The sequence below is a fragment of the Triturus cristatus genome, chromosome 6 (assembly GCF_964204655.1).
Source record: "Triturus cristatus chromosome 6, aTriCri1.1, whole genome shotgun sequence".
NCBI lineage: Eukaryota > Metazoa > Chordata > Amphibia > Caudata > Salamandridae > Triturus > Triturus cristatus.
Genome location: NC_140589.1, coordinates 880,291,508 through 880,317,770, shown reverse-complemented (window position 1 = coordinate 880,317,770; position 26,263 = coordinate 880,291,508). Strand labels below are relative to the sequence as shown.

General features: G+C 42.7%; 1 protein-coding gene across 2 annotated transcripts in view; it reads left to right on the top strand.

The window, feature by feature from the left end:
• LOC146818003 (uncharacterized) overlaps positions 1 to 26,263 on the top strand; it is a 96,202-nt gene that overhangs the window by 26,313 nt on the left and 43,626 nt on the right. For both annotated transcript variants that reach the window (XM_085611479.1, XM_085611478.1), the window contains exons 3-4: positions 15,444 to 15,557; positions 20,760 to 20,876. In XM_085611479.1, the coding sequence (XP_085467605.1) occupies positions 15,444 to 15,557; positions 20,760 to 20,876 (231 nt within the window). The remainder of the gene's footprint in view (positions 1 to 15,443; positions 15,558 to 20,759; positions 20,877 to 26,263) is intronic.

The window sequence follows — 26,263 nt, the reverse complement described above, 5'->3', positions numbered from 1 at the left end:
CAGTGGTGCAATTTTGTCATGCAGTTCTGTAATATTTTTAATAGAAATTTTCAAATCTTTACTTTCATCAGGAATGTCAGTACAACAATGTTGGACTTTCATCATTCCACAGACTCCACCCTCTTTTGCCAATAATATATCAAGGGCAAGTCGATTTTGCATTACCATAGCACGCATGGCAACCATTTCAGTGTTTACCAATAAAAATCCTCCAGCGGTGCTTGTTGACAAGCGATCCACTACTGTTGAAAACCTTCTAAATTTGTTTGCATTCAGAGATATTCCCACTGTTGGTATCAATGCTCCAAAAATGTCACCCACAATTTCTGACCAAGATTCTCTCTTACTACGTGCTAAATAACTACCTAAACTATGTACACCATCTTCTCCTCTATCCATATGAAAAATCTTAGGGAAAACCAGGCCTACATAACATGTGCCATACCAATGGTCCGGCAAACAATAATACGCCCTGTTCCCACAAATGAAATATAACCCAGGAAAAACTGGATCTTTTCCACCTTTAAATCCCCATCCACCCATGATTCGGTATGTATCATGGCACTCACTATTACCTACAAAATAATTATCATATGCAGTTTGATTCCTTCTAATACACAATTTCCCTTTCTGAGGCCAATCTAAAGCCATAGTTGGACTAGCTTCACCTTTCAAATGTTTTTCTATTTCAACATCCCAGACTGTCTTTTCCACCTTTCCTTCAGATGCCTTTCTTTGCATTTTCAATCTCCTTTCCTCAACCATATCTAAAAAAGTATTTTCCTCTTTCTTTAAACTGCAAGTCAAATTGTTTTTAAATATATATTCTAATGTTAGTTCTTTAGTCTCTAAGAAAAACTCACCTAATACCTTTGCAGGTTTTACCTTGTTTAGCTTGTTAATTGATGGTACTTGTGAAAATATATTATCTACATCTGAAAAATAATACTCTAATTTCCCTGTTTGATAAAATAAACTAGCTATTACACTACATGTTATTCCATAAGTTACTGGAAGGTGGTGATAAGTCACTCCCTCCGATACAGAGGCAGGTAACTGCATACAAACGTAGCAGTCCCTTACGTCCATTGTCTTTACATATTCATACAACAATTTTGAAAACACATTATTAGAAAAATCAGTTATAGACCTGTCTTTGTGTAAATAGTTTTTATCTATTCTAGTTGGAACTACCTTTTGAATCTTTTCTATATTAGTTTTGTTTTCACTATGTCCTTCTATTGTATCTATAGTAACTTTAAATGAGATCAGGAGAGCAAGTACGCTCCACAGAAGCATTAGTAATCCTGTACAACAACAACATATTTTACACCATATTCTCAAGAATATACATCTACCTTTTCTACTATCTGTGTTTGCCATTTTTGCTAAAATGGACAGTGTCTTTTTGACTTAGCCTCTTCTACTTCACAACTAGTTTTTCTAACCCAAGGCTCTGAGCACCTACTTGGTTCTACCAGTTTTTGTCTTTTTCCGTATTTTATTGCCTTTCCATCAGTAGTTTTCTTATCTCATTCAGCTTGGCATTTCATCATCTTTCACCTTTCCTTCATGATCTGAATACAGAATGTCCTGAACATCCGCTTCTTCTCCAATATCGGACAAGATAACTCTCAGGATTTCCGATTCTTCGTCCTCCTCAACCACTTCTGGTACAACCACCTCTGGATTTCCTTGGCTATCCGCCTCTTCTTTTACTTCAGGCAGGGCCACATACGTCCATTCTGGTGATTTATACTTCTGGTTAGGTTTTCTTGTTCTTTTGCTCTCTCTAATTACAATGGTTTCTTCGTCTTTTGATTTCTCCTGACTCGTCACTTCATTCACCTGTTCAGCCCATGGTGAATTTACTCGTGTCAGTCGATATCTCGATCTTTTTATTTTATTCGGCCAAATGACATCCTTTGCTGCTCTTTTCAATTTACTTCCTTTATTGTTCTTTTCAGTTCTCCAAGCTCGCTTTCTTAGAACTCGACCTTCAGGTACTTCATCTACGCTTTCTTCTGACTCTGTTTGAACCTGCTTTTTACTCTCAACAGTTTAATTTTTCCACCACTTCTTTTGTATTCCCTACTTCTGTCCCTCCTCGAATCTCCGTCACGCAATCTTCCTGCTGACTACTTATCCCTGCTTCTAACTGGATGTTGGAGTTCCTTACACCTCCTCTGGGGTCTTCCGCAGTAATCTTTCCCTCTCTCTCTGTATCTGGCACCTGTCCATCTAAATGTGTTGTTTCAGGTGGAATTTCTCTCAATCTTTCATCTGGAACTTCTCTTTCAGTAATTTCTCTTATTGTCTCTTCGTGGTCATTTTCTTTGTTCTTTCCTTTGTCTTTTCCTAGAACATTGAGCTCCTTGTTCAGTCTCTGAGTCTGAGCTGGTATCAGAAATCTGTAACCTTCTTCTCAAGGAAATACTTCTGGGGACAAATGTTAGACTTGGTTCTGCTTCCCCCCTTTCAGGGTTTTCTTTTGTTTTTGGCTCTCCGTCATCCGACTCAGTACTTGATTCTGATTCATCAAAATACTCCTTTTCTGTGCTATCCACTGGATTTGGAATTCTCAGTATATGGCTTGCATGGATCCAATTTTTCAGTCCAGCACACTTTACAGCTGTTGTTGTGGTCAAGATGACTTGTCTTGGTTTTCCCCACCTTGGAACCAAACAGTTTCTTCTTCTGTGTACTTTTATCCTCACCCAGTCCCCTGGGCTCAGATCATGGGCTTGCTTCTTTTCAAGGGTGGTGGCATCCGCTCCAACCTGATGAAACACAGAATGAACTGCGTCAGCCAGGCTTTTACAGTATTCTAATACCATTTCATCAGTTATAGTCATCACCTTGTTGACTGGTATGAATACATGTCGCATAGCCCGTCCCATGATGATTTCATGGGGTCTTAACCCTGTAGTTCTGTCTGGAATTGATCTAATAGTCATGAGTACCAGAGGCAAGACATCAGGCCATTTCATACCTGTGGCTAAACACATTTTCCCTATCCTGTTTTTGATAGTACCATTCATCTGTTCCACCACACCAAAAGCTTCTGGTCGGTAGGCACAATGTAGTTTTTGTCGTACATTCAATGCTTCACAAATTAATTTTATGATCTCATTATGGAAATGTCCTTCTCGATCTGATTCAATTGTCACTGGGAACCCAAATCTAGGGATAAATTCCCTCAAAAGTAATTTTGCCACTGTCATCCCATCATTTCTTCTTGTTGGAAATGCCTCTACCCATCTAGAAAACAGACAGACCATAACTAAAACATACCTCAACCTGTTACAGGGAGGCATCTCAATGAAATCCACTTGCATTCTGGTAAAAGGCCCTCCTTCTCGACCTATTGTTCCTAGACTCACTACTGTCTTTCTTCCCGGATTGTATTGCTGACATATTAGACATCTCTGACAAAGACTTTCTGCTACAAGTCTGAATTTTGCATTGTACCAGGTCTGTTTAAATGACCTGATCATGGCATCTCTCCTATGTGTCCCTGACCATGATACATCCGTGCCATGGCAGACATCATGCATAACTGGTCTTCCATCCCGATAGACCCACACATGATCCTTTTCTCTGTGTGCACATCCTGCTTTTACCCACTGCCTCATTTCCTCATCTCCTGCCTCTTCCTGCAACTGTCTTACTTCTTCCCATGTTCCCACAGTGTTAGTAAACATCAAGGAGCAAGGAATCACCTCTCTTTCCTTGGCCCGATTAATGGAATTCTGATTACGTGCACAGTACTGTGCTATGTCATTTGCATATTTATTGCCAGTGGCGATGTAATCACCACTTTGACTATGGGCCGCACACTTCACAACAGCCAATTGTCTAGGCAGCTGTATCGCCTCGAGCAATTTTCCAACCACTTCAGCATTCTTAATGGGAGTTCTACTTGATGTCAAAAATCCTCTCTGCAGCCATATCTGACCGAAGTCATGTACGACTCCGAAGTCATACTGGCTGTCAGTTATCACAGTCACTCTCACACTTTTCCCAATCTTGCATGCTCTCGTCAAAGCAACAAGTTCAGCTACTTGGGCCGATTTTACTCCTTTCAGATAGGATGCTTCCATCACTGCTGCAACCGTATATACCGCATATGCTGCACTTAACACTCCATCTGTTCTCAAACAAGACCCATCTACAAACATGACGAAATCACTTTCTGGTAAAGGTGTATCTTTTATGTCAGGTCGTGGTTTTGTACAGAGATCAAGTACATCCAGGCAGTCATGATCTGCTTCATCTCTGACAGCCACATTCTCAGCATCAGGCAGCAATGTTGAAGGATTCACATTCAAACATCTCACAAGACTTACATTTGTTGCACCTAGTATGACCTTTTCATACTTAGTCAGCCGACTATGTGTAAATACTGAGTGTGACTCCTTGTTAAAAGGATTGCCACATCATGAGGTACAAACACTTTCACAGGATATCCCATCACAATTCCTTCACTCTGTTCCAAACTCCGGCATGTAGCAGCTACTGCTTTCAAACACCCAGGTAGGGCTACAGCTACTGGGTCCAGCATTGATGAAAAATATGCAATTGGTCTCCTCAGTTTTCCATGCTTCTGTATTCGAACAGAGAGTGCACACCCATTCCTCTCACTGCAGTACAACTCAAACCCTTTCTCATAATCAGGCATACCTAATGCAGGTGCTTCACACAACCCATCTCTCAATCATTTAAAAGCTGCCAATTCTTCCTTGTTCAAATCAATGGGATCTCTCACATCACTTCTCGTCAGTCGTACCAAAGGTTTTGCGATCAACAAAAAGTTGCTGATCCACTGACGACGATATCCAACCATTCCAAGAAACATTCTCACCTCTCTTTGGGTCATGGGTGCTCTCATTCCTTTTATGATCCTGATTCTGTCTATTGTTATCTTTCTTAGTCCTTTTTAGGTCTCGCCTGGCGTAAGACTGCGCAGACATGCGCAGTCTCGCTGGCGAGATTTAGTATTAACAGGTATTTTCTGTAAGGGGCATTAAACCCCGCTCCTCTTTTCCATTGGCTGGCGTCACCGTATATGCTAAACGGTGGCCAGCCATTGGAAAAGAGGTGTCCGTGACGCATTTGCTTGTCTTTCCGAGCCGTCCCATTTGGACGGACTCGCTTGCTATGCGTTGGTCGCAAAAGGTTTCTTATCTTTATGGGGCCAAACACATGGCCCCATAAAGACAAGAAACCTTTTAGCAGGAAAGCCGAGCAAATACGTCATGGCATGCGCTTGATTGTTATGTGTGGGGAGCGAACGTAAAGCAAAAGAAGCCTACATTTTGGAAAGACGCCGCCGAAATCGGTGCCCCTGCGTGCGCCTGCCATTGCTGTTGCAACCGGTACGATCCCATCTCAGTCTTCCAAGCACTGGAGACAGGGGCGCTGAGGAATTCTCAGTGCGCAACAGCAGTCTCCTGTTGGGAGGACGCGTGCGCACGCACGGAGTCGCAATTTGAAGGTGTAGGGACCAGGAAGGCTATGCAGAGGCCTGCAGTGGGCAGTGAAGTGGGTGCGCCCAGCTGCCCTCCACCGGAGCCTCGGCGAGCCAGGGCCATGTCGGATCAGACCACCAGCGTCTCTCTGCCACAGGTGCTGGATAGGCAAGCGTGGTGGGGCTGAACCGGGACCCGCGACAGTCATAATGAACACACAGGTTAAAACCGAGAAACAGCTGTTTACTGTACGGCACTCCGTGGCAGTGTTTTTGACCATGAGTTGCACACGTATTAAGCCCCTGCTTAATAAGCAATTGATACAATGCGGACCCCTCCATAAGTGTCCAGTTGCATTTATGCTGAATCACTTTATATGTATCTTGGAGGTGGGCAAGGTCCTTCACATGGAGATGAAAAGTACGAGCCGTCAAAAGAAATGAAATGTAAACAAAAGCAATCGTCCTTTAAAAAACGAGATAAACGCTGTTAGATTCAATTAATAAAACATATACAACTCGCAGTTGCAACTTGCACTGAATTTGGCACTATGCAACCCGGTCATGTGCCTGATCCGAGTCCAGCAGCAGCTCCCAGGGCGGAGCGGCAGCCTCGGCCGATCCTTCAGCTCAGATCCAGGTCTTGAGAGCTCTGCTGTGAGTGGTAGGGAAGGGCGGAGCAGCTGGCGTGTGGAAGGTGGCAGAGGGGTAGGCGGGAGCAGGAAACACCGAGGCTTCTGGAGTAGCAGCAGGCCTTGGGATGTGCCGGACCATGGCTGTGGTCGCTGATACACAGCTGATGCGGACCGTTGCACTTATCGCTAAGGAAACTTGGCGCCCCTCAAGCTGCTTTAACCAGTAGTTAAATGTTGCTTTCCGCAGTCCGTTGTCGCACATTGCTCTTACTTTTATGTTTTTATTATTCCGTTAGGAGCGCTTTTCACCAGCGATTCCCCTTAGTCTGGTGCTGTGCTATCTGCATTTTTTGTGTTTATTTTGCTCATGTTTTTTGGGAGGAGGCGTGGGGAAGCAGCGTTTGCAGTACAAACTCCACCCTGCTGGACACAGGATTATTTTTATAACTCCGGTAGGAAACAACATTATTCTGCTGTGCAGCCACTCTCCCCGCTCACTGCTGATATAAAAATAGGCTTGAAATTGTTTTTTTTAATGTGGGGGTAATTACGCATGTACCAGGTAACAGTCGCTACTGCCCTTCAGGCACAAGCTATGGTGGTTATCTTATGCCTGGTTCACTAACTCGTTTTAGGCATTTTAATATTGTCTGCCTCAGCAGTTCACTGCTGTAGCCCAGGACGGGTCACAAGAGCTAAACAAAACTTTGGCCTATTGGTATCGTAAATGACAATGCCTTTTATTACTGCAGGTTTTTTCAACACAAAAATAAAAGGCATTGTCATTTATAACGCCAGTAGCTCAAAATATCGCAATTGCGAGACCTATTGCATTTCTCTTTTTTTAAGCAGCCCGATTTATTTTAAGAAAAAATCGTGCTGCTGAAAAAAAATACTCTATTTTGAAAGGAAAGTACAAGAAGCTCGGTCTTCTGTCCATTACAAGCCGTCATCCTCGTCAATATAGACTCGCAAATTGAGACCTGCATAACAAATAATACATAGGCCGGTTCTGTGGCCCCAAGCGATTCACTATTTTGCAAACCGATCTAATGATACATAGACCTTTATCCATAGGCTACTATTTACTTAAGAACGATTTCAGCTCACATAGCTATAAAATCTCTAAGAGGGCATTTGGAGCAGGACTTATCGGGCCCTGGAACATCACACTATTGATTTAAGATTTGTGGTGGATGAAGTGTCTAGGAGTTGATGCAGCTGCATTTGTAGACTATCTTTAAGTTTATGACCAGATCAGAGGGAATGCACTAAATAATCCTGACCTATAGCTACAGGATATTTCAAAGTGAGTCACCACCTTGCTGCACATTGTTATGTCTGTGAGCGGTTTCCTTACAGGAGCTAATCGTTTGTAAGCGGAACTGGACAGCTCAGAACCCATTTTAAAAGTCAAATTTTTGATGGATGGTGGATTATCCCACAGCTACAGATGCTTTCCCTGGAATAAACAGCCTTGCTCAAACTGTTTGCAAGTAAAAGAACAGTGTGTTCTCTAATATCGTTTTCTAGATCAAAGGCGAGGGGTTTTCCAAGATCTCTGATTTCATAGAGGTCTTTGTCAAACCATGCATCATGAATACTTGAATGCCATTGGGATGCAGGTTATGCACAGGGAAAGCACATATGCATATTACATTATCTTTATTTATAAGTCACACAGAAGTAACATTCTAACATACCGGACCATGGGTATTTTTATATTGGTATTCATTTCATTGGTGATAATTTCAATGAGTAATGCTATTACATTTGGCTGCCATACAGACAAACAAATGAGGCACGAGAGCACTGATTTTAGGAAAACGTGAGACCCTTATGCGTAACTTTGATGCAGAGTTGCAGCATAAAATTATAAAGAGATACTTTAAAAAAACACCAGACAAAACCCTGATATAGAAATGCAAGAAATAAAGTGAGACAGAATTAGCAACACACAGCAGAAGTCTGACGGGAGGTCACAGTGTGGCCGCAGCTGTCTTGTCTGTCGACACCGTTTTTGAGCCCTTTTGTAAAGGGGTCCTTAGGTCAATGGGCAATAATTGCAGTGGGGAGTGACATCATCCAACAAGCATTTGCAATGCAATAGGTCCGCATTTACGTAGTTTAAGCTATTGGCATTGTAAATGATAATGCCTTTTATTTATGTTTTGAAAAGGAAAACAAAAATAAAAGGCATTGTTATTTGCAATGTCAATAGCTCAAACTCACGTAAATGTGAGACCTTTTGCATTGCAAATGCTTGTTCAATGTTGTGTCCTAAATATTGTACTTCTTTCTTGCAAAATTGTAATTTTGATGGTGACACTTTAAGTCCTCCATCTGCCAAATAATTCAGCAAGGCTATAGTGTCTAGCTCACAAGCTTCACGGGTTTTCGACGCCACAAGAAGGTCGTCGATGTACTGAACTAACACTGAATTTTCAGGCATTTCTAGGCTTTCCAAAGACTTCTTCAATAGCTGATTAAATATTGAGGGGCTTTCTGTATACCCCTGTGGAATTCGGCACCAAGCCAAAATACGCTCGCCGAAACGAAACACAAAAATTTGCTGGCTGTCATGGTGCAATGGGATGGAAAAGAAAGCATGACATAGATCAATCACTGTATACCATTCTGCGTCATGGGGAATCTGATATAAAATCACAGATGGATTTGGTACAATGGGACAGCATGACACAACAATTTTGTTTATCTTTCTCAGATCTTGTACTATCCTGAACTGCCCACTAGGCTTTTTCAGTCCCATTATTGGTGAATTACATGGACTACTCATTATTTCCCTCAAAATACCTTGTTTTATTATTTTCTCAATCACAGGAGTAACTCCTTCAATTATTTCAGGTGTCAATTTATATTGAGGGACATTTGGATAGCTTACTCCTTCCTTCACTGTTATTTTTACTAGATCTACATTTCTCATTAATCCCACATCTTCTGCTGTGAAATCTCAGACTTCTGCTTTTACAGACTGTTTCAATTCTTTAGGTAATTCATCAGGGTTGAATACAGCATAGGTTTTAGTAACCTCTTTTTTCCGGTTTGCCATTGTCATTTTATACAATACATCTTCATCCGGGGTCTCAAATGCTATCCCATCCGGGGTACAAAATATAGTGCAGTTCATTTTACACAACAAATCCCTACCTAATAAATTCACAGGACTGGTATCGCACACGACAAAGCGGTGCATTTCAGAAAATTTCCTTATGCTAACTTTCACCGGCTCTGTAAGGTAAGTTTTAATCTGCCTGTTCGATACACCAACTACTTGGATCGTTTCATCCGAGAGAGGAAGGTTCTTAACATCAGCTGATCTGACAGTTGATCGAGTAGCACTAGTATCAACTAGGAAAGTAATACTTTCATTATTAATCTTTCCATCTACAAATGGGCCTGTCTGGTCTACTTCTAGAGTTGCGCCAAGTACGCACTCTTCTTCCTCCCTTCGGCACCGTCAATAACCCTCTTCTGAATCATTCTCATCGCGTTGTAGCCAATACTGCGAAACAGCGCTAGCGCGGGGCAGCTTATTTACCTGTTCTTCATTGCAGAATCCCGTTTCGTGATTACATTTCTGGGAGTTTTTGCTCTGTGGTAAAGGTGGTTATGGCACCTGATTCTGTTGTGTTACAACCTGCTGCTGTCGCTGCGGTTGACCACTCACCTCATTCTGCACCTGTGGATTCAATGATGCATTTTCATTGTTAGTACTTGGGGGAAATTTACACTCTGATTTCCAATGCCCTATTCTACCGCAATTATGACATGGGAATTTCTTTTTAGCTCCATCTATATTAAAATTTCCCTTACCTTTCCCAGGAATTAATTTTTGTCTTGGTCCCGTATTATTCGCTTGTTCCGCTAGTTGAGCTTCCTGCCTCTCCGCTACCTTTACCTGTGCCCACATAGCCTTTTCTTTTAATTTTCGCTGTTTTGCTTCAATCTCATCACTAAAATATTTGGCATGTCTCAATACTTCGTCTATTTTCTTATTTTGCCAATCTACGGTATGTTGTTTTATCATTTCACTAATTTCTGGACGTAGACCATAAACAAATCTGTATACAAAAATGACTTAAATCCTTTTCACTCAGATTCTCATCTCCACTAAACTGTTTAAAGGCAAAGATCAGCCTTTCATAATATGCATGTACTGACTCTTTGCTGTCCTGATGTGTTCTGTCAATTTTCACCCAATTTGTCTCTTTAGGAGGTACTTTGTTTTTCAGAAAGGCAATAACCTGTTCGTATTTCTTCATTACCTCGGGGTCTGGAGCCCCTGTTTTTGGATCCCTAGGGTATTCTTGTGTTGGCCAATTTATCATCAACTTGCACTCTGTCCATAAATCTGCTGGTACTATTATATCAAATAGACTATTCAGATCAATCCATAGGACTTTAGACAACTTCACAAATCTGTCCACTTGTCTATACTACTCGACAGGCTTTTCGCGTAGTCGAGGGAAATCATTTGTAAAGGACAAAATATCCTGTCTTGTCCATGGGACATGCACATATCCTCCTCCTGGAATTTCTCTCATAGGGCATTCTGTTACTACATTTTCTTTTTCTCTTACAGGGAATGCTGCAAATCTTTTATCTGAGGCATCATCTCGTTTTCGGTACCACCTACTTCTCCATTTATCCACATCTCCCCATTTTCTCAATAAGATAATTATTTCCTTAATCTGACTTATCCGTCCTGTGGTGTTCAAGTTTTCAATATCTTTTTCAGTGAAATCTATTCGATATGGTTTTTGCAAAGCCTTTACCTTTTCAATACCTATACCCATTTCATTTGCTACTTCTTCTAGTCGTTCATGCAGATTTTTCGCTCTCCATGTCACACTTTTGCACAAAAATAGTAATTCCTCATCTTGGTAAGTTTTTAATTTCTCTGTGGTGATAGTTCCTACTATTAACGCTTCCAGTACCATTCGTAATTTGGCCACATCTATTGAATGGGATTCTTTGTCTTTTCTCTGCAAGCTTCTCAACCATTCACTTAATTCTTCTGTAGATGGTCCTACTGGCTTCTCTACATTACCTCGTTCCGAATCCTTTTGGGTTTCTAATATTGACTCCACTGTTGTTATACGTTTTTCAGTAAAATTGTGGCCTATAAACGGATTATTTGAAACATTTGGTTCGATCATACTTATTGTCTGTCTCCATGGATTTTCATTTTGGCTCGGTTTTGGCTGCTCAGCCTGTTTATTGCTTTTATAAGGAACCGTTAAATAATGTACGCTATCTTTCTGTTTATCAAAAATAGGCATCACTGAACCTATCGTCACTGGAACTGTTACGGCTTCCAGATTTTTGGTCAATTCTCTTATCTTCTCAGTTAATTCTAAGGGTGTCTTCGCTAATTCTGCTGAGTTTTCACCATTTATTTTACTTCCTGACTTCCTCTCTACCTCTCTAATGGAATTATTTTTCTCTAAATCTTGGGACACTGGTTCTGACTTAATGATTCGTAAAGTTTCTTTCATTGGGGCACTTGGTGAGAAAATTTCTGGTTCTGGTCGATATGGAGGTGGATTTTTATAAAACATGTCATCAAGAACATCATCCTCTGATTCATTCACTCCATACCCTCGCGATTCCACATTATGTCTTTTTTCTGTGCATTTTCTTCCTCCATTTTCTTCTGCAGTTCTTACGGGAAACAGACCTTCAGTCATACTCGCATTCCGCCACCTTCTCATTCGGTCATCATGATTCTCATGTCCGCATGGCCTACCAAACATGTACCTATATCTTCCGCCACTCCTCTGTCTTTCTCGGTCATGCATCTCATCTTCCCATTCTGTCAATGCTTCAAATTGTGTTGGTCTAGGTCTCGGTTCTAGATTCATCATTTTCTCTCTTAAATTTCTCAAAACTGCTAAATTAAATGAACCATGCTCTGGAAAAGCCAAGACTCCGTCGTCTTTAGTGTACTTTACCCAATTGTCTAACCAAATACAAGTGTGATATCCATATTTCGCAACCATAAAGGATGTGGGGGTTTTCGGTGGAGGAAGTAACTGTCCATCCCTAGTCACAATCGGTTTGTCCTTTTTAAACCACTTCTAAATTCTCTCAAACCAGGACTTTTTCTCCTTTTCTGGTGGATCGTAATACATCTTTTCTGTCTTTTCGTGTATCACTAGTCTCTCCTCTCGACTGTACCGCTATTCTGACCAATCGTAGCGCGACTCACACTAATGCACCAATTCGAAGCGTCTATGTCACCTTTGCAATTCTCCAATCCCAGCGCGACTCACACTAACGCACCATTCAGGAGCGTCTACGTCACCCTGTGACTCTCCACTCCTAGCGCGGCGTACACTAACGCACCAATCAGGAGCCTTTTACGTTTCCAATTGACTGGCCAAACTCAGCGCGGTCTTTCTGACGTCAGCTGCCGCAGCTCCTGCTCCTATTTACCCCTCCTTTACAAAATTCACTCAGTAAGTTTTGTTTCAAATTTACAAATCTGTTAGTGACAACACAAAAACACCACCATTGTCCGCTTCGCTAACCAAAGAATAGCAAAAGACCTTTCTAACAAGAATTCCGTCTTTCCCGAGAGCAGCGCTTACCTCTGCCCTACTACGGAATCGTTACTTCCGTTGATAAAGTAGCACATCCCTCTACCTTACCCTTCTAGCAAGCATTAGCTAACTGTTTCTCCAGAATTAAGACACTTAGTTGAAGACCCAATGCTCCTGAGAAATAAGACCAGAGTTTCGCAATTAACCAAAATGCCTTTTCATTCACGCACTTTCACATGGGAAAAATTTAGTACATTCACACAGAATTCTGTCTTTCCCGAGAACAGCGAACAGTCTGTCCTACTACAGAATTATGACACTCGTTAACAAAGTAGCACTTCCCTCTACCCTGTCCTTCTAACAAGCTTAGAGAACACCTGCTACCTTTACAGTAATAAGCGTTATCAGAGAACCTTCTGGCCTCCTGGTACCTAAGACCAAAATTTCACAGGTAACCTTCACTATCATACACACTTCTCGCATACAGAAATATTTCTCTAGTGGCAACACGCGACGATGCTACCGAATCGAACCCAGACAATGCGTCGTGCAACTTCACTCGTTACACGTTTCCCCTGTGTACCTACAGGGCAATAACAATTCTGTCTTTCCCAAGAGCAGCGCTTACCTCTGCCCTACTACGGAACCGTCACAAACTTCCGACTTCCTACATCCCAGAAGTCGTGCACACAACATAGAACTCGACGCAACTCAACATAGAATATTAATACATAAACCAATACCAATCAAAATCAATAATCGATAAGCAATGTACAAGCAATAATCAAACCAAAACAATAAAAACCATCATCTTGCTACTAGAAAACTGATGCAGCTTGGAATTTCTAATCCTCCCTTCGGCACAGACCAAATATCGCACTAGCACATTCACTCAATATTTCTGATCTGCTCTTACAGGAGAGATGAGTGTTCCAAATGCTGACATGAAAGGAATACCTTTTGACCTAAAAGAACATATTTACATAAACATACATTGAATACCTTTATTAAATCCTAAACTTCGAGATATTCCTTCCATTTAGGCGATAGATCAATTTAGTTGTATTTGGGTAATGGTGACTCAATTCTTTTATTTTACCTTCAATCTTAATCTATTCTCTTCAATAAACAGTCCAACACATTTGTTTGTTAATCAATAATTTTGTTTATCTAATTAATTGCACATTTTTAGTAAATTGTTATTCAAACCACGGAACATCATATTTACCTAATCTGGCTATTAGTCGTCCTCTAAGTCAATCAAGTCGTACCGTCTTTAATTCATCAAAAAATCGGGCAGCAATTCAGTCTGTCAAAGATTCAGGAAAAACAGCTGTCCAGCAGTGTCACCGTCGTCTCCGACAGCATAACGTCAGGAAAGAAACCATCAGATCTCACATCTCACTATTCTACCATCTTTTATAATGAATTCATCCGGTTTGTCATACTTGTCTATTGTTAAAGTTCTTGGCTATAGTCCAGTCACGACCTTGCTTGGGTACAGGATGGATGGGTCATCTTGAGGCCACTTGTTCAGGCGCCTGGACATGCGCACTCGGTCTGAAGCCTCGTGGAATGGTAGCTGTCTTGTCAGATGAGTCAGTCAGCCATATTGTCGAAAAGGCCCAATCGGTCAACTTAAGCAAAACAAACACCAAAAGTAATTAAAACATGGAAATAATGAATACAATGTTTAACCCTCACTAATTCCCCTATGTGTATGTAATTATCTAGCATAATAGCGACAATTAAAGCGCTTATATTCACCCTATGATGTCATCTGGTGCAATTTACAATTATATCACAAAAGCAACATTTATCCTGCAATATTCTATATTTCTAGCATTAGTATGCGTACGTATATTAGTTTACAAATTATTTTAGCCATGCAAGATGCAAATCCCACGTGTAATTCATACATTAATAGGATTGATTAGATATCACTTCAAACGGATTAATATTATTACAATTAATAGATTATTCGGATTAATATGAACATGCAGAAATGGGGGGGGGGGGGTATACAACATTTTGTACTACCCGCTCCATCAGGTGCATATAAAATAGCAAATCTGCCCCTAAATAGATGCAGTAACCAAACACTTGAATAGCAGTGTAGCAGTTGCTACTCTCCAGTGAGGAGCAGCTGCATTTTTGTAGCATCGTTGGTGATTCGGTGTGTCGTGGTAGCGGACTGAGTGAATATCGCCCTCATGTTGATCTTTAGGACAAATGTTGTGCTTTCCTAAAGTTTGGTAGGTCTAATTTTCAAAGCAAGTTCATACATGACAGTAAGGAGGGTAGGGCCAGAACATGTGAAGTTGTGAACGTATAACCTTTATACCTGTATAACCTATAAGTCATGTAATGATGTGGTTGTCACTCTCTAAATAATAATGATATTTATATATGTACGACATCCACCTCAAATCCAAGGGGGCCTTAATAAACAGATGATGTCATTGCCTACCTCAGTGATACTCATGATATAAACCTCTGAACAAATCTCTTCTTCCCTGCTTGGGCCTAAGCTTGTGATCTGCCAGTATTTCAGCAGGTACTCAACACCAGAGACCACTTTCACTTGTACCATCACAGTTCATATTAGCAGCCAAGGCTTTGGGGGCGGTCTGAACTCCGGTCTTATGACCCTTCATCTCTTTAGATGAAGTATAGCAGAGAATGAATATCAACCGCCCATATAACTTTTCTTTCTGCAGTAAAAGTTGCATTCTGTTGGGTCATTTTTTTATTCTCTAATTGTAAAACCAGGCTATGTCATCATCAACCCTACTACCTTGCTCCGGATTTATAAAGGAGAAGAAGTATATGTACGCGACGCTGTTGATCCACTTGAAAAAGCAGTTGCTAATATTCCCAGCTCTTGTAAGTAGCTTTATTTTATAGTAGCTTTAAAAGTGTCTCTTTTCGCATAATACACTTTTTTAGGATGTAATAATTCCAGTATGCTAAATTGCCTTTGCCTTGTAGCACGACCTTCCAGCATAAATTATAATAACATGTTCTACTATAGCATACTCAATATTTGAATTTCCAGGATAGAAGATATGCTTTTGTTTCGTTTATAAATAATTATTTTAAAGTCCTCTGCTTGCTTGAAAGAGTCATATTCCATGCCCATCAGTTACAGCGGTTGCCTGACTTAAAGTCTTCTTAGCTTTTCACCCTAGTTTGCATGCAGTCTAGATCTAGGCCTTTATCTTTGCCATCCTGCGTTAAGGTGATAAAAGTTTTGAATGTTCCTGAAACAACACACACATTCACTTAATGTGTGCTCTTGATCCAGAGAACGAGGGATATTTATAGCCTAACTCTGAGGTGCTTCAATACACAAAATAATTGATCAATTTATTATTATTATTATTATTATTAGAAAATTGTTATGTTGGGAGCTCCACTGAGGACAATGAAGTAGCCCTCGACCAATAGGGGCTGGCGTAGAGGTTTTGCCCCAGCATTACAATACGTATCTTTTTCTCCCTGTTTATTTACAAAAATTCTCCCAAGTGGGTGGGATGTTCTAAAAGCATTGTAGCTTCCTGCCTCGGGCTATACTGGTTATTAAAGGACTTTCTACCTTGTTATAGTCAATCGCCTGCGGCTCTAGCCTGTACATCTGTTTTAACAACCATTATAGCCCTCCACATGTTAATTATCATTATTATTGTTGTTATCAATAATAACAATATTGTTATTGTTCTTAATAATAACAATAACAATAATTTTTGGTCAAATACTATTTACGTTGCACATATTATTTGCTACTAACAGGTTTATCTCAGGTTTCTCACTGGGAATATTTCTCACCAACCATTATGAGCAGTAGCATTGCAGAAACAAGCTACTGATGGACAGACATTTGGTCTTTTAACCCCTTCCCTGCGGGGGTAATTCCCCCGCGGTGCGGGGTGCGCGGCGCCGCTGTGTGCGTGACGAGCTCAGCTCGTCATCACTCACAGTGGAGCTATGCTCATGACGAGCTGAGCTCGTCACGACCCCACCCACTTATTAATTCTCCCGCACAGGCGGGGAATCAATCGCGCGTGGGCGGGCCGCGGCAGTTATGACGAGCTCAGCTCCTCATGAGCACAGCTCCACTGTGACTCATGACGAGCTGAGCTCGTCATGAGCACTGAACGAGTTAAGAAGGATATTTAGTTTCTTGCAAAACCTATGTTTCTCCACTTGGTGAAGCGAAGTTAGAAGGAGGAATCTGAAAATGCATGCTACCTTCTCTAAAAGCACAGTTCTATTTTTGGTGAGACTGTAGATAAAATAGCTGAAAGTTAGAGCCTAGCACCTCACAGCAGAATAGCCTGGCACAAATCCTGGCACATTCTTGGTTTTTCTTGGCAGCATTTGTGCAGTGGGCTTTTATAGTATTACTGTGGGGCCCTAAAGCTGTCACTATAAATGCACCATTCAAAACTTATCAAGATGTGGCATAGACAAAAGTAAAGAGATTACCATCCTTATGCCTATCATATTTTGTAATATACTTGAATTACATGAAATGCAAGATCTGTCACAGGAGCAGTTGCAACAATAGAGAGAGAACTGTGGTGTATCACTGACCAGGCTGTTCATAGGGTAGAGCCTGATGTGTGGGTGATTAACTAGCCACGGAAAAAATGCAGTTATTAGCAAAAAAAGGAGCCCCACCTTCTCCTTCCTTTGCTATTCTTAAGGTCATGCTTGTCTACTTCTGCAGAGGCATTTCCCATCCTATAAAAACGGACTAATTGTTGATAATGGCCCAGCCTTACCTCACCAACGTCTCCCAACTAAGACAAGCTCCAAAAAGTACTATTTCTAGGTAAACTAATTGAAACATAAGTCACAGTCTAATTCCAGAATGAAAAATGTCCTAGCTATCGTAACGGAAAGTTTCAATTCTATTAAAGACTCGGAGGCAAGGATTATGGCTTCTATCTGCACTTTATTAACACAGTAGCCATCATTAACAAGAAACAAAAACTACTTTTCCTATGAACACTTGGAAAAACTGTAGTCAAAATATCCAATAAGGGACCCTCCTGTTAGCACCAATCAAGAGACACAAAGGTCCAACATAGTACTTCCTCACTGGCCCTTCACCCTCTTTCGACGCACAAAGTCAGCCGTTGAATCACTTTTATGACTCCTGTTTATTTGCATCAGATCCTACAAAGACAAAGAGACATCGTCACCACCAGGTCCCTTAACTACTAAAGCCTGCAGGATAAGGGCAGCGAAAAATAGTTATCGAGCAATACCATCAGAAAAATGTCAACCAAGACAATACAAGAAGTACAAAGACAATTTCACAATCCAAGCAGTATTACTTACTCTTATATGGGGAGGGCGATCTTCATAGTAAACCCAGGGGTGGGATAATCCTCGCCTCCAAGTCCTTAATAGAATTTAAACTTTCCGTTACATTGGCTAGGAAATCTTTCATTCTATGTCAGGACTTGAGACGAGGATTATTCTAGTTTAAAGCTTTCTCACCCCTAGATGAGCCATGTCCAGCACTGGCGTGAAGTAAAACCTCTTAAAGTTAGAGTCTGAAGACCAATCAGCCGCATTGAGGATAACTGCCAAACGGGCACCTAAGCCGAATGCCTTAGAGGCCATTGCACCTCGAGTCGAGTAGGCCCCAAAAGCCTGCAGGCTAATTCCAGCTTCCTGCATTACCCACCTAGCCCACCTAGCTATGGTGGGTGATGAAACCGCCTTAAAGGGCTTACGCAGGGCAATGAGCAACTGTCGCTCTCCCGGGGGACGAAACTCTTCTGTCATCTCCTCTTATGCCTTCAGGCACTGGATTACACACCACTTAGAAGAATCCAGGAATGTCGGATAAGTGATGACTCTTGTGTGGCACTTCGTCCGTCTGTGGCAGTTATGGGCCTCTTTCTCTAGTTGCGGCCGAATGTGCCCCACCACATACGCTGCAACCTTGTCGGCTGGGGCCCACTCAGAGGAGCGGGGATGTATAATCTCATCTGGGTCGAAAATGTCCAAAGAACCCAGTGAGCCATGAGTGTCCTGGGAGAGGCGGGAGGGGAGCCATGGTCTGGAGGGACCATGCTCCTCATCGGATCCCTAGCATTGTTGTCTGTGGCGGCAGCGTCAGGGGGCTGTAACCTCTCATCCCCCACTTGTAAAGGGGGTTGGATGCCAAGGAAGCCTGCTTGAACCTGTCAAAGGTGTCCAGGTCTACCCCAGATCTCGTGGGCGTTTGGGAGGGACTGGATCTAAATCGGGGGGGGGGGCAGGGGGGGGGGAGCCCTCTGTACTGTGAAGGGGGACGTGAACCTCTAGCTTTGCGCATGCCTGGGCCATTTGACATGACAGGTACTCTTCTTATGGGGCCATGGCTTCTGAAACCGCTCTGTGGATAGCTGCATCCACGGCATCGTAAAAATCATCTTCCAAAGGAGATCAGCCAGGGGGTCCTCCATTCCCTGGATGTCGTCCTCATACTCCCCCCTCCAAGTGTTCATGGGAAAAGTAGTTTTTCTTTCTTGTTAATGATGGCTGCTGTGTTAATAAAGTGAAGAAAAAAGGCATAATCCTCGCCTCCGGTCCTGACATAGAATTACAACTTCCTTGCTACTGTAAATCAGGCACCAGTTCAGATGAGCACTGGAGTGGATCTCCTCATTCACAGTTTGTCCAAATAGAAACATGACGGGCCTCCTCCATACACATGATTATTGTTAGTCAAGCAAGGTAATTGGTGTGTGTAGCACCAAGAAGCAGTATATCTTTTGTCCTCTCAAAAATGCTTCTATATAAAATAACAAACATCCATATGTGGCGACTGGGAGTCATACTAACGGATCTGGATGTTGATTTACAGCTGTATGCTGATGAGACGCACCTTTATTTGAAGGTCTGTTTTACTGGCTATATGGACAATCCTAAGTCCTCTCTTATCAAAATGGGATGTGAGGTGTCCTCTTCCCTTCCAGACCTGATTTGAGTCCTCAAATATGTGCACTACCTGGTCCACTGTGTCTATGTTCTTTAGTTCCATTATAAACTCCCTATCAAACTCTTCATCCGGCTGTCATCATTATTGGTGCCACAGCCTCCATTAGCTTCACTTCGTTTTGTCTCTTTAGTCATTTGTCCTTGTTGCACCAAATCTGTGGAATGTGTTCACATTTCAAATCAGGTATGCCTTAACCCCAACCACATAAACAAAATTGTTAAAAGCCCATCTCCTTGATGTAGCTTACCAACGTTAACCATATCTTTGAAAGTTGTTTTTAATATTTCTGTTGTTGACTTCATTAATCTTGTATTGCATTTATTTGACACATACATGTTTTTGATAAAACACTATAATAAATACTATCAATAGAAACAGGACAGTCTATACATTGTGGCCTTTCTCTACTCTGTCCGCAGGCTACAGAGAATCAAGCACAAAGCTGTCAGTCAACTCCATAAGAGATATCCATACATATATTCCATCAGTCTTTACACTGACTTCCGTGGCAAGATGTAGCACTTTTAAAGCAGTGTGCTTCACTCTTCGAGCTATCCATCGCAGAGTAATCTCTTTTCCTTCCATATAAACATTGCTCTGGCTGTCAAAGTAGAATTACAATGATGTAGGTTGCCCCAATCTTGATTATTTCCTTCTTCCAAAAGTCTGATTCATGTTCTTTCTCAGTCCAGACAACCAAGTTGTGGAACTTGAGAGCTTGAAGAATAAGGTTGATTGACAGACGCCTCAAATTTCTTAAAAAGCGCAAATCACCTGGCTCTATATATATTCGATTAAGAAGGCCTGCCATACATTATAAGGATATTGCAAGTCACAGATGAGACCTGGGACCTTATAGAGGAACGAAGCTTAAGGCCAAGTTTATTTATAAGCTGTGTTACAATTGTCGATATGGAAACCAAACTCAAATATACCATTTCCCTACATAGAAGGTTAAAGCTAATGTATGGGCATTTGAGCATGATGGTTTTGAGATATTCTTTTCAAATTATAACTCTTCCACAATCATCTCTTTCCACTGAGATTAATAACCTTGTTGGATGTCTACTTTCATTTCTGTATAGCTTGCCATTTATCCAACAGTCCTGACATCATTCTGAGGATCAAACCGGAAGAAGAGCTTTATTGCAGCGAGCCACAGATCTTGGATGAAAAAGGATTCAACAACAGGTCCAGTAAGAGTGAGTTCGACATTCTAATAATATATAGAATTCCTCAGTTGGTAAAAGCGATAAAACATCTTTGAGTGAAGCTGGAATCAAAACAAATTGAGGTGAACCTAAAAATTATGTTATACAGAGAGACCTGGTTCCCAGCTTCTATGTATTTCAGTGTGAGGTATTTGTAATGGCTGGGTGGTTTGAAGTTTTTTGAGGGACTCGGACCACACTAAATTTCTAAAACTAAGTATGCTTACATAGAAAAAGCTCTCTTTAAATGCGAATGGGCAGTACTCGGCATGAGACGTGTAGGCAGATAATTGTTGATTTCGCGCCCTCAGCTAGGAAACATTATATGCATAAAATGAAGAATGTTTATAAGCATAGAAATGTCTTACTGAATGATTGGCATAGAGAATTTTCAAAGTTCACTGTTCTTGAACAAAATGTTTTAATTTTCAGGTTAAGTAGCCGACCCCCAAACCCAGTTCAGTTACTTATTATTATTATTGACACTTATAAAGCACTCTATCACCCTAAGGGTACCCTGGCGCTATGATACGTGTGCCCAACTGATCACAGACGACGTGGAGCAAAGTTGGCAAAAGAGGAATTAGGAAAGTGGTATACCTTTCTCCACTTCCTCTCCGCCAGCTTACAACCCTGTTTCAGGTTTTAAAATTTTTCATTATACCGTGGGGCTGAAGGTCTGCCTGTTTTTATATGGCTTTTTAAAGGGGCAATCTGGTCCAAACCTAATATTTATCTGTTCACAGAAAGCTGCATAGTTCTCTTCCACCTGCTTATCTGCATCAAAGCACTCGTTAATAAGGAATACATGGGATATCGTTGCCTTTGTCAGGAGTCCCTTCCAATCCCTACTTTGAAAATTCCTCGCCTCACTAATAGTCGGAGTATTCATCCTGGGGTTATGTACCCAAAATGTGATCAGGTGGTGGTCAGACTAACCCACCGGCAGGATGTCCACTGCTCCAATAGTCTGCTTTTCGGAAAAAACTAAATCTAATATATGTCCTCCCTTGTGTGTAGTCTCCGTGACCCATTGTTGCAGGTTTAGACTCTCGCAGGATTGGAGGAGATTATTGTAGCCTGAGTCCAGATTCCCATTTATCCACAGATTAAAATCTCCTACGATGGGCAGTCTGGAGTGGGTAAGCACCATATTACTAAGGACCTCAATAAACGCCTGCTGTTGTTGAGGACTGGCTACCCCAGGAGGCCTGTAGCAAACTATGCCGGTCAGCACATATCCTTTAAGATCCTTTAACGAAAATCCCAAAAGTTCGATGCCCTCTATCTCATCAATGTCCATTGGGGCAAAATCCCATACTTCTTTAAAAATAATCCCTACTCCACCTCCTCTACCACTAATTTGCGGCTTATGGAATATTTTATATCCCAGTAGGCAGGCCAGCCCTGGCTCCAAATCTGAGCCAGGGTGTGTCCACGTCTCTGTCATAAACAGTGCATCTAGGTCATAAGTTTCCAATAACAATTGAGTCTCCAAGTGGTGCTTAGACAAGGATCTAACATTAAGCAAACCACACCTAAGGGTGTCCCTTGAAGCAAAATCCGACTCTGGCCCTGCAGTCTCCTCCATCTTGTACTCGCCCACCCCACCTCCAGTCTCACCTATATCACATAGCTGTTTGTTTGTGTAGCGGTATCTCTTGTTTGCTGCCTCATGCCTCCCCAATCGGGCAGCATGGCTGGCGCTGTGCGCAGCCGGTGCACGGACGGGGTCAGACAGGCGCAGACGGGCTTGTCTTTCGCACCCCTGCGCACGGCCGCTGTGCGGCCACGCCAGCGCGTCTTTTTTTTAATGGGCGAATGCGGGGAAAAGCTAGAATGCTGACCTCTAAATATGGCAGGTCCGCTCTAACTGATGGACACCGCAAGGTCAGGCAAACAGGTGAGAACACCTTGTTTCAAGTCAAATATTAAAAACAAAGTTACAAACAGTTTTGAACAATTTTATTAAGAAATAAATGTGTGTAAGACCTGGGGTCACCAAGCCCTAAGGGGGTAACGTGACTCGAGCGGCTGGGCACCCAAAGGCTTAAGTGTAAAGCGACCATACAACACACTCATCCCCTGAAGTAGGAAACGCACACAATAATGGACGCCACACCGTAGGTTCAGTGAAAGTAAAACAAGTTTATCTAAGCAGTTAGATGTAAATGCAGTTCATTAGATGTAAATGCAGTCCATTAGATGTAAATGCAGTTCATTAGATGTAAATGCAGTTCACTAGAGGTAAATGCAGTTCATTAGAGGTCAATGGCCTTCTCCACATAGGTTAGCATCTGTTTCACCAATATTGCATAACGGTGCAGTAGGCAGTACCTGATGACCTCCGCGCTATATTCACCTGCAATTCCCCCTGAGGCCCTAGGCCACACTCGTATACCTTAACATCCGTGGTAAGGACTGGGAATCGTAGCGCCACACCTGGGGACTAGTAGGGACCCAGGGCAGACTTCGCGGGCTTACCGCCCCCCTGGTACCCTTAACGCCTCAGTGGGCGATCACCGTGCTACTCGCACCAGTCAGGCCTTGTACACCTTTGAACAGAGCTTAAGAACTCAGCGCTACTCGTGATAATGGCGCATTGAATCATTGTGAGCAGAGCCTATAAACCTAGCGCTACTCGTAATAACTAAGCATTGAACCCTTCAGAGCAGAGCCTGCGAACATAGCGCTACTCGTAATAATGGAGCATTGAACACTTCGGAGCAGAGCCGGCGACCATAGCGCTACTTGTAATAACTAAGCATTGACCACTTCAGAGCAGAGCCTGCGAACATAGCGCTACTCGTAATAATTGAGCATTGAACACTTCGGAGCAGAGCCTGCGAACATAGCGCGACTCGTAATAATTGAGCATTGAGCCCTTCCGAGCAGAGCCTACCAACACAGCGCCACTCGTAATAGGCAAGCATCCGGCCCTTCTGTGCGGTTTGTGGGTCACGGCGCTACTCGTACTAAGCAAGCCTCAAGTACTTCTGTGCAGTTCGTGGGGCACAACGCTACTCGACAGTCTTGGAGGAAAGGGGCAATCCCTCGTAGGGGTGTCAAAGTCTTGGGTGAACGGGGGGAACTCCCACGAGGGGAATCAGGGTCTCAGGGTGCGGTGCTGCTCCCGGTCTGTAGGGGGCACACCGGATCCGTCCCAAGCCTCCCAGCTTACCTTGATCTCGACGTCTGGAGGCGTCCGACCCAGCTCCGGACTCCGCAGTAGATCCCTCCGTGACGGGGCAGGCCACGGCCTCACACACCTCCGCCAGCAGCTGCAACGGCAGCGACGGGGCCCCGGGCTTCTCCGCGGGCCTCGACGCGATGAGGGGGCACACTTCAGGCCTCCGGGCCACGGCGGTGAGCGCGCTCTGGTCCCCGCACAGAAGGGGGGGGGGGTCAAATTAAGCGGGAGAGCTCCGCGCTCAACGGGGATTGATGCCGGGGATCCCAGGCCAGGTCAGGGAGCGCAGGGGTCTCAGCGCTAGTACCTGGTTGATCCCCAGCCGTTCCGCAATCAGCTTTGGCATAAAGTTTCAGTGTTCAGGTTTGACATGAAGTCTCAGCATTCAGGTTCAGCATGCAGTCGTGACTTGAGGTCTCAGCATTCAGTTTCAGCATGCTGTCATGACAGAAGGTTTCAGCATTCAGGGGTGACCTGAACTCCTGATGGCGCAGATGTCTCTGGCGCCCTTGGGGGGTTCTGTTCCTGGGGGGTAGGGATTGAGTTGGCGACTAGGTCCTTCCTAGTCAGGCTGGGCAGAGGTTCCCTGGGTCCTCCTACCGCTGGGCAAGATCAGTGGGCTTTACAGGATCCCTCACTCACTTAAGAGGCAGCACCTAAATCCTTTCACTCTCAGAGGCATAAGTCCCTGGCTAGTCCCTACCGCCTAAAACTCCTGCGTGGATTCTCCAGCTCTGCTTTACCCAACTGGCCAACTAACTAGAAAATGTTCCCTCCCTCTGTTAAGTATCCCTAGGTCAGGTGACCTCTATCCAAGGCGGCAAAAGTAAAAACCACACCTCCCTTCTAGAAGGTTCCAGCACATTCCAGGAGCTTCCCCATTCTACCTATGGGACAAAAAAAGGCGGGCTGGTGTCACAACAATGTTGTGGGGTTCCAGCCAGCTCCTGGCAGCTAGGGTGCTACTAATGAAGACCACTCTGCAGTAGCAGGGGCCTGTGGCAGCCATCTTGGGAGAAGGGAGCACCTGCACCTTAACACTGATTGGCAATGAAAAGGCGCCCGAAGACCCAAGTCCAACATAAAAATGAGGGTGGAAAAAATGAGGCGCGATCAAAAATAGATGGGGAGACCACCCTAGGGCTGACAGGTCCAACAATGTGCATGTAATGTGCAGCGTGCAAATAGCAGCCAACAGAGCCCACACGTGTAACGAAGAGCAACACTGCACCGCCATGCCTGCGTGTCTTTTTTATGGACGAATGCAGGGAAAAGCTAGAATGCTGACCTCGAAGTATGGCGGGTCCACTCTAACTGACGGACACCGCAAGGTCAGGCAAACGGGTGAGAACACCTAGTTTCAAGTCAAATATTAAAAACAAAGTTAAAAACTGTTTTGAACAATTTAATTAAGAAATAAATGTGCATGTAAAGTACAGCGTGCAAATAGCAGCCAACAGAACCCACACGCGTCAGGAAGAGCAAAACACCCCGTATAAGTCAGATATGTCATGTTTGCATTTCTGCTTCCAGGCTGTTTTTTTTCATTTTACCTGAAAGCCATATATTACAGAAAAAGTCAAGCTTATAACTAATAAGTCAAGTTGAACATTCTTTTACCCAAATAGAACCCCAAAATCCCAAATTATTTTCTTATTTTCTTTCTCCTTAGTTTACATTACACCATGTCAGTTCATATCTATTTACATTGCCAGAGCATGGACTTGTCATACTTTTCCTCCTCTTCACAATATTGTATATCAGTCATCATGCCTCTGTGGATCACAGTCCTTCCCTAATAACTGTGATGTCCATCATTTTTGTAGATCAAAAAAAGGGTCCTCAAGAGTTCTTTGTGTGGCTTATTGATTGAGAAAACCACATAAGGGACTCTAGTAAAGGAAAGGTATTTGATTTTAAAAAAACAAACACAACTCACTTTCCTATTACATTTTACTGCCCTTCTATTATTCTTAGAGACCGATCCGTCTGGTGAAATCTGATTTTCCTTGCGAGTATGGTCTTTCTACAGATGCACCAGATACCGGTGTCTACCTCTCAATAGTGAGGGCATGGGGAAACCCCTGAATTTGAACACCCCAAAATTTACCTCAACAACGCACCCCTGGACCAGCAGAATAAATGCAAAGGATTTTTTTTTTTTTTTTTTTTAAATGTCAAATTATAC